The sequence below is a fragment of the Paramormyrops kingsleyae genome, chromosome 4 (genome assembly GCF_048594095.1).
Source record: "Paramormyrops kingsleyae isolate MSU_618 chromosome 4, PKINGS_0.4, whole genome shotgun sequence".
Taxonomy (NCBI): Eukaryota; Metazoa; Chordata; class Actinopteri; order Osteoglossiformes; family Mormyridae; genus Paramormyrops; species Paramormyrops kingsleyae.
This window is the reverse complement of record NC_132800.1, coordinates 12,529,228-12,542,529: the sequence shown is the minus strand read 5'-3', so window position 1 is coordinate 12,542,529 and position 13,302 is coordinate 12,529,228. Positions and strand designations below refer to the sequence as shown.

General features: G+C 41.7%; 2 protein-coding genes across 2 annotated transcripts in view; both read left to right on the top strand.

Moving 5' to 3' along the window:
• Positions 1 to 13,302, top strand: part of LOC140588728 (uncharacterized) — a 462,332-nt gene that overhangs the window by 353,404 nt on the left and 95,626 nt on the right. The window lies entirely within an intron of this gene.
• On the top strand, positions 2,335 to 12,329 carry LOC140588739 (stonustoxin subunit beta-like). The gene is made up of 4 exons (XM_072710694.1): positions 2,335 to 2,444; positions 8,701 to 8,874; positions 9,250 to 9,296; positions 11,279 to 12,329. Exons 1-4 carry the CDS (start codon positions 2,335 to 2,337, stop codon positions 11,680 to 11,682), a joined length of 735 nt encoding a protein of 244 aa, XP_072566795.1. The 3' UTR covers positions 11,683 to 12,329.

Here is a 13,302-nt window from a genome sequence, read left to right as displayed (position 1 = left end):
CGGTGGGAGGGCTTCCGTATACCGGGGGCCTATTAGCATATCCCAGCATGCTCGCCGGCCATGTGCATAGCCCTGTTGTGTTTGTTATTGTAAATCCCTGTGCTGTTTCCCATTGTCCTGTGTGCCCTTGCCTGTGTCTTGCGTGAATCCTGCCCGATCCTCACGTGTCTTTAGTCATTATATAAATTACCCACAGTTTGTGCGCCTGACTGACCGGAATATGACCTTCCTGTGTTTCCGTCTTATGGTGCTTTGGTGCTTGTTGAGTACCTGTGTTAGTCTTTTTAAGGCCTTAATAACAGGACATTGTTCCCCCCTTCAGAAGAGCCTCCTCGTCTTTCGCTGTCGCTGCTCGGTCTGCCGAGAACCACGATACGAGACTTCTGACCCTGGATCAGTGTACAGGATTAATTTACATTAAAAACAAAATAGAGCATTATGGTTTCCTAATTAATCGCATGCATTAACGCGTTAATGTTGACAGCATTACTTTAAACATTTTCTTTGTCTGCCTAACACTTATGCACAATACTGTATGTGGTGTTACAGTAAAATTTGTATGATAAGACTACATTTCACATTTGTCAAAGTTAAATATCTGGACTTGTATGTGTAAAAAAGTCTGTTTTTGGAAAATATTCTTCCTCTCATACTGATCAGAATCACAGTAAGAATTAATGCATTTTCCCCTCATTACTTTTCAGGACAGCTCATGTCGCAATATCTGCACAGAATCAAAAGTAACCTGAAGTAGAAATTTGAGTGTGTATTTGAAGGGAAAGCTAAGGAAGGACAGCCAACACTTCTCAAAGAGATTTACACAGAGCTCTACATAACTGAAGGGGGGGCTGGAGGAGTCAATGATGAACATGAAGTGAGATGGATTGAAACAGCATCCAAGAAAAGGGTAACAGAAGATACTACAGTCAAGTGCAATGATATATTTAAACCCTTACATGGGCGTGTGACACCTATCAGAACTGTACTCACTAAAGGGGTGGCAGGTATCGGGAAAACAGTCTCTGTGCAGAAATTTATTCTTGACTGGGCAGAAGGAGAAGCAAACCAGGACATTCACTTCATATTTGCTCTTCCTTTCCGGGACCTGAATTTGATTAAGGATGAATACAGTCTGATTGATCTGCTTCACCACTTTGTCCCAGAACTGAAATCACTTGAATCCACTCAGCTGTTTAAGTACAAAGTCTTGTTCATCTTTGATGGTCTGGATGAGTGTCGCCTTCCTCTAGATTTTCAGAACAATGACAGCTGGTTTGATGTAACAGAGAAAATGTCACTGGATGTGCTGTTGACTAACCTCATTAAGGGGAATCTGCTTCCATCCGCTCTCCTCTGGATAACCTCCCGGCCAGCAGCAGCCAATCAGATACCTCCTGAGTGTGTCCACCAGGTGACAGAGATACGAGGGTTCAGTGATGCCCAGAAGGAGGAGTATTTCAGGAAGAGATTTAGTGATAAGAGCCTGGCCAGCAGGATTATCACACATGTGAAATCATCAAGGAGCCTCTTCATCATGTGCCACATACCTGTTTTCTGCTGGATTTCAGCCACTGTGCTTAAGAGGCTTTTTAGTGAGACTTTCAGGGGAGAAATTCCAAGGACTCTGACTGAAATGTACACACACTTCCTGATCTTTCAGGCAAGTTTAAAAAAAGACAAGTACCTGTATATGAAAAACTATGAAACCAAGCTTAAGGAATACAGCAAGGAATTCCTTTTAAAACTTGGTAAACTGGCTTTTGACAACCTTGAAAAAGGCAATCTCATATTTTATGAGCAAGATCTGACAGAGAATGAGATTGATGTCAGTGAAGCTTCAGTTTACTCTGGAGTGTGCACAGAAGTCTTTAAAGAAGAATATGGGTTGTATCAGGAGAAGGTGTACTGCTTTGTGCATCTGAGCATCCAGGAGTATCTCGCTGCTTTATATGTGTTTCTCTCAAACTCATCAGCTAACCTGCTGAAGGCTGCAGTGGATCAGGCATTAAAGAGCAAGAATGGACACTTGGACCTCTACCTCCGCTTCCTCCTTGGCCTCTCAACAGACTCCAGTAAGACTCTGTTACAAAAGCTACTGGGACAGACAAGAATCAGCTCACATTCCACTTTTAAAGCATCCTTAAAAAGACTACTGGGACAGACAACAGCCAAATACATCAGGGAGAAAATACAGAAAGGACCATCAACCTATTCCACTGTCTGAATGAGCTGGGTGACAATTCTCTAGTAGAGGAAGTACAAAGATACCTGAATTCAGGAAGCCTTTCAGCAGAAGACCTCTCACCTGCACAGTACTCTGCTCTGGCCTTTGTGATGCTGATGTCAGATGAGGAGCTGGATGTATTTGATCTGAAGAAATTCTTCAGATCAGATAAAGAGCACTGGAGGCTGCTGCCTGTGGTCAAGAACTCCAGGACGGCTCTGTAAGTGACGTGGGGATGGGAAATCATGTCTGGTCTGGCAGTAAACATGAATATTGTTTGAAATGTCTGATGAATATTATTATTTTGATAATCTTGACTTCAGCTGTTTCTATAGCAGTAGCTGATCTGGACCACAGACTTTATAATGACTGAAGGTAGTGATGTAGTAACAAACAAAAAAGTGACGTTTCCGTTCCCATCCAGTCTGCCTTCTGATCACAAGCACAGCATCCTAACCTGCTATAGAAACAGTGAGGGCTCTTTATCCACAGGGTGTATAAGTGGTATGTGAGTGTTATTTTCAGCAGGTGTGTTCATGTGATAGAGCCCAGAGCTGGGAGCTTCTGTATGATTGCTGTCTCTGGCTGCTCACTGTCGCCCTCTGCTGGCCTTAGCTGCTCCTGGCTGAGGAGAGAACACAACAGAATACAGTGGTACCTCGGTTCTCGAACTCACTAGAACGCGAATTTCTTGAAAGTCGAACAAACCAGTTTGACCTAGAACTCGATCTGAATATCAGAAGTCAAAATATAAATTGTACGCATCAGGAAATGAGTCATACTACAATGCAATTCTTACTTGAATGCCTTCTTCACGGACTGGACGATTGACCAAATAAAGCAGTGCAACATTACAGTAACTAACAATAATTAAACCACTTACTTATGTACTTATAAGCTCCATGTTCCTAATTTACATAAATGATATAGACACCAATATATACAGTAAACTGGTGAAATTTGCAGATGACACCAAGGTGGGTGGTGTAGCAGATACTGAACTAGCGGCTCAGCAGCTACAGCGGGATCTTAATTTAATTAGTGACTGGGCTGACACCTGGCAGATGAAATTTAACATAGACAAATGTAAGGTACTCCATGTAGGGAGCAGAAATATAAAGTACAGGTATTTTATGGGACCTACTGAAATAAAGGTAGCTGATTATGAGAAAGACCTTGGTGTGTATGTTGATGCTTCCATGTCTCATTCTCGCCAGTGTGGGGAAGCAATAAAAAAGGCCAATAGGATGTTGGGGTATATCTCCAGGTGTGTGGAGTTTAAGTCAAGGGAGGTAATGCTAAGATTATACAATTCCTTGGTGAGACCTCACCTAGAATATTGTGTACAGGTTTGGTCACCATATCTTAAAAAGGACATAGCGGCCTTAGAAAAGGTGCAGCGTAGGGCCACAAGAATGATTCCTGGTCTTAGAGGAATGTCATACGAGGAAAGGTTATTTGAGCTAAATCTGTTCAGCCTCAAGCAAAGGAGACTGAGGGGGGACATGATCCAGGTCTATAAGATTCTAACAGGTTTGGATGCTGTTCAACCGAATAGTTACTTCAGCATTAGTTCAAATACAAGAACTCGTGGCCATAGGTGGAAATTAGCGGGAGAACATTTCAAACTGGATTTAAGGAAGCACTTCTTTACACAGCGTGTAGTCAGAGTATGGAATAGTCTTCCTGATAACGTAGTGCAAGCTGAATCCTTGGGTTCCTTTAAATCAGAGCTAGATAAGATTTTAACAACTCTGAGCTATTAGTTAAGTTCTCCCCAAGCGAGCTCGATGGGCCGAATGGCCTCCTCTCGTTTGTATAGTTCTTATGTTCTTATGTTCTTATGTAGGATCACACATGCACATATCACAGGGCCTAAATTCCAGGTGGCCTGAGACAAGGCCGAGCCTGGTACGAGAGGCACCAAAGGGGGGTTACACACACAAACACACACACACAGATAACCAGGGAGGCTAGCACTCCAACTTTTATTGCCGAAAGATTTAGGGACCTACAGACAAGCAGAGTGGACTTCACGGACAGGGGTCCCTCGACTTCGCACACAACCCCCTCCACATACACTCTGCCTTACATCTCACTCACCCAACAGACGAACACCCTAAAGGAAATTTCAGTTAAGTTTGGCTTTTGTATACCCTGTATATTGATTTACTCACGACTACTAGTCTCAATATACAGATACGTTATGTTTGTATGTGTCCTTAGACAATCTTAGTGTTTTGTGTGCCACCCTTATAACCATGTTCACGGAGTATCACCTATTTCACCCCTTTGCACTTGAACACATATAAATTTAAATAAATAGATAGGTATAGCTACCATTGTATGTATGTTCTCATGGTATACCAGAAGAATCTGGAAAGTGAGTGTAATCAATGTGTCCTAACTTTTAGAGAGTCTGCTTTGTTAAAAAACCCCCCTTCTCTTTCAACATTCCTTTGTGGTCCTTATCTGATCTTGGTGGACGGTTACCAAGTTTCTTTGTTTCTACCATGCTACTGTATGTTAAAAGAACTGAATTAAGGTGTATTTTATCCATTCTGGAGAAGATGAATTGGCATAAGCCACACCAAACAAAATATGTTGTTTCCAGATGTGCAACTTATATTGATATTACCACAAACTAACGGCCACGCCTATCTATGGATAAGATGTGCTGTTTGTAATATGAATATTTTATGTAATATCTACACAAAGTGTAACATCTGTTGAGGTGCAACCCAAAACACCTGTATCCCATACTGATGTGAATGAGTCACATAGATAAAATAATTAATTGTTTAATCAATTAATGCAGATGGTATGAGGTATGTACCTGTGAAGCTGGTATGGCATGTTTGGTATCAAACTGATTGTTAATCACCCCTGATTCCGAATCTGGTCAGTGATTACCATAAAAGTGGATGTATCAAAAGTTATAACAGCTTAATGAAAATCATCAGTAAAGGTAGAATCAGGCGGGCCATAAATCTCAAAAGGACTGATACAGACCCCCTTCCGAAAGCCCGCCAAATGGATGGCCAGCCATTGGGCCAGGAGTCGAATTCCTGGTCATCCCTATTCATGAACTTTACAGCATAAAATCCTGGCACCTCAGAACAAAGGCGAGCAGAACAACCGCCAGCCAGCGCAGAGAATAACCGCCAGCCCGAAGGAGAACATCAGCCCGGGAGGAGAGAAGCCCACAAGAAGCCCTCCGGTGAAGGCCCAGCTGAACAGAGAACAGCACCCAAGACAAAGCTTCACCAGGAGAGAGAATCTAAAGGGACTCCGCTCCACTGCTCCAAACGCCACGCCTTCCTGAGTGCCATCAGCTCAGCAGCTCTGCCATCAACTGCCAAGACCCCCCCCCCCAACTCTTCAACCAAGTAAACCAACTTCCTTTCATTCTAACAACTTAAGCTGTTCTGTTTAACCTGCTATAAGACTTTAGGGTCGTGTTTCCACAAACTATGCTTGCTTTGCAGAACAGTATTTCCCATTTAAGGTTACTCATTTAAATCCGGTCATTGCATTTTCATAATTACATCGTTTGTTTTATTCCGTTATTTCGTGTTTGTTGTTTGTGTTAGGTGTAATGTCTGTCTTATGTTAGTTGTAGTGTTAGTTAGGAATAAATGCATGTCTTTTACACAACTTCAGCCTCCGTCATTGAGTACTCACACTAAGTGTGTTTTTTTTTTTTTTTTTTTTTTTTTTTTTTTAGTACTCACACTAAGTTCCTGCCTCTGTGCGATCTTGCTACACGCTCTGAACCTCAAACTCGCCTGAAACATCGCGAGACTCTCTCTCATTGGCCGTGAGGGGAGCTTCGCTACCAATCGTGTACATTACCTGGTGATGCAGCTCGCTGGACGAGCCTTCTAACCCAGGTTACTAAGCGATACTGGTAATTAATCAATCCCGTTTAAGTCTCACATTAACAGACTTACGGGGATACTTCAATTGAGTTTGGAGGAGCCGACCATTCGGCATAACAATCGGTTAATAATCAGCATTAAATAATAATTAATTAAACTTTAATTAATTCAAACATATTGGTGGAGAATATTAAAATTTATTTGAGCTATTAATTCCTACACTTACGTGTACTATTAGAGCATTTATATCATTTATTTAAACTTTGTTTTACCAGGTAAATTAACTGAAAACCAGTTCTCACTGCTTTACGTGATATTCGGGAGAAATAGCAGATTACGCATCAGAACTGCCTGGGATACAAACATCATGCGTGTAACTAAACTCTTCAGCCAATAAGGGCAAAGGTGTGTCGTCACGGAGGCGGTTCCAGTTTGTGCAGCCGGGTGAGATGTTGCAATGCATCTAACTGTAATGCATTACGTCAGGATCAGAATGTGTTGTTTTAAGCCAGCGCTGTAAGCAAGTCGAACGCCCCAATGACCGGACTGGGGAAACAAACTGAAACGCGGACTTAATACGGAGGACTAATGACAACAACCAGAAACAGCTGATCACATGGGGATCCCACACGAGGTTAACGAGGGGGCGTGGCACACGGAAGGAGCGGACGATAGGGGCAGGACAGGGGTAATGTTGAGATAAGATTTTTATTGTTTTGGAAGCCATCCATCCATTGTCCAACCCGCTTATCCTACTGGGTCATGGGGGGTCTGGAGCCTATCCTGGAAGCAATGGGCACGAGGCAGGGAACAACCCTGGATGGGTGGCCAGCCCATCGCAGGGCACACACACACCAGTCACTCACACATGCACATATCTTTGGACTGTGGGGGGAAACCTTAGTACTTGGAGGAAAACCCACGACGACACGTGGAGAACATGCAAACTCCACACACGTGACCCAAGCGGAGACTCGAACCCAGGTCCCAGAGGTGTGAGGCAACAGTGCTAACCACTACATCACCATGCCACCCCTTTTGGAAGCCATTAAGAAAAAAAAGTACTCTTCTTGTTTTATCCTGTTCATTTTGTGTTTGAATGCCTAAAATAAAAACATATTTAGGTGTAATTTTGGGGGGCCGGGAACCAATTAATTGGTTTTCCATTATTTCTTATGGGAAAAATTCGATCAGAACTTTTTAGGATTCGATCCGGAGTCCGGAACGGATTAAGTTCGAGAACCGAGGTACCACTGTATCTTTATTGTCACAGTACATGTACAAAGAAACGATGTGTACTTCCCACCAATAACAACAACTGCAGTTATATATTAACATTGTTTAAAGTATATAATGAAAATGTAACATTTATTTCCCCTGTGGATTAATCACGAGGCTGGATTTTTTTTCTCCATGACATTCTGGAAGCCAGATTTTATATTGACTGTTAGTCATGTTAGTGATGTAGTGACAGGTTTTCGATGACCGTCCTTTGTGTGACAAACAGCCAAGAGCCAGAATATCACAGAATGTTCGGACTCTGTGCCCATGAGTGGAAGGCCGCTGGTTCAGATCTCCTGGCCGGCAGAGTGATGTCATCACTGGGCCCTTGAGCCAATCCCTTAATGCCAATCACTGCAGGGGCACTGGATGCTGGTCGACCCTGCGCTGTGACCCCAGACTTCCTCTCACCTGTGTGTGTCTATGTGTCTCATGGAGCAGAATGGGATGGGTGAAAAGACAATTTCCCCATGGGGATAAATGAAGTATCACTGTTCATAAATATTTCTTTTAAATGAATGTTCCTTTTAAAAGCATATCTGATAGGATTGGTAGTCCAACAGTTAGGGTTTTGGTGATTTTATAAGTTCCCAGGTAAAGCAATTTAGGATTTCACTCACAGGATCAGGAATTCAGGTGTCATTTAAAAAGCATAAACTCCTCTGGACATCATTCAAATCCCACATAAACACACACACACACATACATACATATATCTCAGGCAGGAACTGAACTCGAAGCCTTAGACGGTCGGCTGTAGTGCTGATCACTGAGCCCCAGCGCTGCTCAGAGCTTTATGAAAATACTTATGCAGATATTAAGGAGTCTCAGGGTAACTGGCCCTTTAAGATCATTAAACAGCAGTGCATTAAAAATTGGTTTGCAGTTGGTTACAGAGTTTCAAGGACATTGAAACAAGATAACTGATATATTTTAATTAATCTGTGTGAATGGATTTTAGAGCATATTCACACTCATGCCCTCATTAAAACTGGCTCTGGAAGATTCTGCACACAAAACCTTTCAGGATATTTGTGCTTTGAAATGAAAATGTTCAATGTATTCTTCATGACAGGGAACATGATGAGCATCAGAGGATTGGCCAACATTAAAAATGTACCATATTTAATCACTTTTCTAACTGGTGATTTAATTTTGTGTTGTGTTTATCCACTAATTCTCTTTGAACTATAATCTGTGCCTTTTATTATGCTGAAAAAAAGTTTGATTGGATATTTTGTATCACTCTGATCACTGATGTGTAGGATTTATACTGGTCTCTGTGTGGGTATAATAACACGGCTTCTTTTGCAGGCTGAACAGCTGTAATCTCACAGAGAAATGCTGTGAGGTGCTGGCTTCAGCTCTCAGATCAAACTCCTCACCCCTGAGAGAGCTGGACCTGAGTGACAATGACCTGCAGGATTCAGGAGTGAAGCTGCTCTCTGCTGGACTGGAGGATCCCAGCTGTAACCTGGAGAAGCTGAAGTGAGTACAGAATGTGTGTCTGACACGCTACAGATACTTATGCATGTCTGTGAAGAAGAGGCACCAATAAATAAATGGATACAGCAGTACTATGTTATGGCTTAATGGTTAGGGAAGCGCACTTGTAATTGAAAGATTGCTGGATGGAATCCCTGACCAGCAAGGCACTACTGAGGTACCCTGAGCAAGGTACCGCCCCCAAGCACTGCTCCCTGGGTGCTGAATTAGCTGCCCCCTGCTATGTCACGATGTCACATATGGGTTAAATGCAGAGGACATATTTTGTTGTTGTGCACTGTGTGCTGTGGTGTGTCAACAATAATCACTGATCATTAAATTCTAATTCTAAAATTCTAAATTCTGCTTTTCCTATAGTGTGGACCACGGTGGAGAGTGCAGGACCAGACCAGGCATACAGAAATGTAAGTGTGTCTGCATGTTCTTATTAATAATGCCATTAATACCATTTTATGATTGTATTCATGCAATTGTTATGATGAGTGTGGCTTTTTGCACTGTATGTGTCACGGCGTGTGTAGCACGGAGCGGGGAAGCAGGCGAACGGAAGCCAGGGATCGGGGAATACGGAGTTTAATGCCAAAACACAGAGCACGCAAAAACAACATCAATGACCGGACTGGGGATACAAACGGGAACGCGGACTAAATACACTGAACTAATGACAACAATCCGAAACAGCTGTAAAACACTGGGATTCCACATGAGGTTAATGAGGGGGCGTGGCACACATTAGGATCGGACGGAGCGGGGCATGACAGTATGTAGATGGATTTCCATGTTTTTATTTAGGTGAGTTTCTCTGTGTGTGACAGTTTAGACAGAATCCAAAGGGAAAGAACAAAACAGACAAAACATCCATCACCGTAACCACTTAATCCCAACTGGGGTCAGAGGGGGCACTGGAGCCTATCCCAGGAACAAGGGGCGCAGGCGGGAACCAACCCTGGGCACAGACACACACACCAATCAGCCTGGCCTGCACGTTTTTGGACTGTGGGTGGAAACCAGAGCCCCCTGCAGAATCCCACACAAACACAGAGCGTGTGAACTCCACACAGAAAGGACTCGAGACCAAACCCAGGACCTTCTTGCCGTGAGGCAGCAGCACTAACCACTGCACCACTGTGCTGCCCACAGACAGAACAGGCATCACCAAAAATACTATTAATTCATTAATCTTTTTTTTGTACAAACAAATACTTTATAGATGCTTGTCGTCTGTGTGTGGGAGTGTAACAGGGTTAAAATATGTTCTGATACAGTTCTGCGTCTTTGATTTCACAAAGAAATCCTTTGCATTTGTTCTTCATGCACATGTGGTGAGTTTACTTTTATCTTATTGAGATTCATTAGTATTTTCCTAGATGGCACCCGTAGTCTCCCCCAAACCGGGAGAATGGTCTGACTGCAGAACACTGGGCGTCTCCGCTAGGAGGATCTCCACTGTGGGACCAGAAATCACATGATCTCCACTCCTGGGCCGGACATGACGCTATGCAAAGTTCAGAAACAGAGCCAAAGTATAGGATAGAGTTATCATTTTTATTGTCAATAATTATTATAGCATTACTATAATAATTTGTATAATATATGTATATATACATATGTGTCAGTATAATGTTAAACATTATCGCAACATCTTATATATAATTATACCATAGAAAAGTATTATTATTACTAATAATAAATCATAATAATGTACAATAATAATATAGGATAGGATATTATTATTATTATCTCCACTGGGATTATATCGCATCACTCTGTATAACGTAGGATGTACCACCACTAGGGGGCGCCGAATCACATGACTTCCACAATAGCGTGGAGTGGCGTCAGTGCAACATCGTGAACTAACTTTAATAATCCAGCCTGCTGAGTTCTCTTCAGTAGCGTCGTGTCCGGGCAGGAGTGGAGTTTCCAGCCCACAGTAGAGACCCTCCTGGCGGAGTCTGCAGCCAGATGTAATCAGTTCGTGCTCCTTATCTTTCTCTCTTCTAAACCGGCGCTGATGCCGGACTCTGCTCAGTCTGCGGGTAGCGCTGCTGTGAAGAGGCTTGCGGTTCGAAGGAAGGTTATATTTTAAAGACGCTCACTTTTAGTATTAATCTCTGATGCTGTCTTGTGGTAAATATGCTTGTGATGAATATGTCTGATGAATGTCGCTGCTTTGTAATTTTATTTACCCGTAATTAAGCTGTTAGTTTAGCTCGCGCAGCATTTCCCACCGGCGTCGCGCGCCGTCCGATATTTCCTGAGCTATTTCATAAACTTCAGTTCCGGCTTCCTTAAGGGAAGCTGTGCTGTTTTTATATTGTACAGAAACATAAAGTACAGGCTGCCTGATGGTATTAATAATAATAATTCTTCCTCTTGCCTACAGACTCCTGCCAGCTGACGCTGGACCCCAACACAGCATACAGCCTCCTGTCTCTGTCAGAGGGGAACAGGAAGGTGACATGTGGGGCAGAGAAGCCATATCCTGATCATCCAGAGAGATTTGACTGGTTGGTCCAAGTTCTGTGCAGAGAGAGTCTGACTGGTCGCTGTTACTGGGAGGCTGTGTGGAGTGGAGATGGAGCCTGGATAGGAGTGACTTATAAAGGAATCAGGAGGAAAGGAGGCAGTGTTGACTGTCAGCTTGGAGACAATGACAAGTCATGGATGCTGAGCTGCTCTCCTGACAGTTACTCTGTCTGTCACAATAATAAACAGACTGTCATACCCATAGAGCCCTCAGGCTCCCGCAGAGTACACTGTAAAAAGAGAATTGTTGGATCAACTTAATTATATTATGTCAACTGGTAACACATGATTAAATTAAGTTTGTTTAAATTAAGTTAACAAGTCAGACCAACTCAACAGATTTAACTTCAACGTACTTTAATATTTTAAGTGTCATTCATTTAGAAGTGTGCATTATTTTAACTTGATTTTAAGTCAAATCAACTTAAACTTTCCAAAAAATCTAACTTAATTATTAGCTTTACTCCAAAGTACTATATCACTCATTTCCAACATAGTAATTTTCCTTTAGGAAAAGTAATTTTTACAGTTACCCTAATGTCAGATATTATTTTTTCTTAAAACTAAATTAAATTCAAAAATTCACTTTTTAAAGTTACATTATACACTTTATTATAGAAATTGTACTTACATACCAGTGTTTGAAATCATGCACTACAGGCAAACAATTGTAAACATTTTTATCTTTCACTAAAACAAATTGAGTACTATTTGAAAACTAACTATTGATTGGTGTCAAGGAAGGACTTCTCTGAAATCAATAAGCTATGCTTAACTGTTTCACAACATACAGCTCACACTATTGTCCAAATAACATATGCAGAACTTGGCAGTAAGTCAAATTTGTTCCTTTAACACATTTTTAAACCAACAGGCAGTGAATACTGTGCAGCGTAAGGGAACATTCACCAGGAGAGGAAAAACTAAAAACACTTTTGGTCTGTTAAATGTCTAAATCTTAAAAACAATTATATTGCTGTTAAATGGACAGCTGTAGTACTGAAGAAAAAAAAAAAAAAAAAATCAACAAAAAGTGTTTGCCACAACCTAGATACAAAAGGTGATTAGGAGAAAACTGAAAATGACCATTTATATACTGTAAAAGTATGTCCTTCCCTACCTGAAGTTTTTCCACATTCCACATAAACCACAGTGGATCTTTAGTTTGAGCTTTAACAACTGATCTAAAGAATCTGTGTACGCTTAACTCTTTGAACATTAATATAAAACTGAACTAAAAAAAAGAAGTTCCATACAAATACAATAAAACATGTCTTAAGAAAACCTTGTGCATTTCAAACCTTGTTTGTATTTTAAATTGTGGTTTGAGGCCAGCTCAACAAACAACAAAGAACGTCCAACAGCCCAACAACAGACTCCATTTTACATTTAAATACTCTTCTTTTAATAACATTGTTTTCATTTAGTTCCCCAAAAGAAATTTCGAATTGGAAAAAAAAAAAGAAAAAAAAAAAAGTTTGGTCCAGAGGAGCAATGCATTTGCAGAGTGTCATCACTCTGAGCTTTTAAGCCTGCAAAAGAGGTTTTGAACTTTGGGGGACATCTTGTGCTTGTCAAGCTCCATGATAATTTTCTGAAGCACTTCAAAAGTGAAATGGAGACATTTTGGATAAGCCAGATTGAGTTCATATATCAAACCCAGAAGCAGTGCACAAGCAGAAGCAACTGAATTAAGTTCATTCAAGACCTCCACTCCCTCAATGACGATGCCTATGTTTTCAGGTGGCTCCTGTGGTCCTTCCCCTTGCTTTCATATCACAAACACTCCCATGGTGAGCTGCTCCAGGTCTATCTGTGCATTATCTGCAGTCGAGTCCTACAGTACAGTACACAAAAGATCAGAGACATCAGGTTACAAAG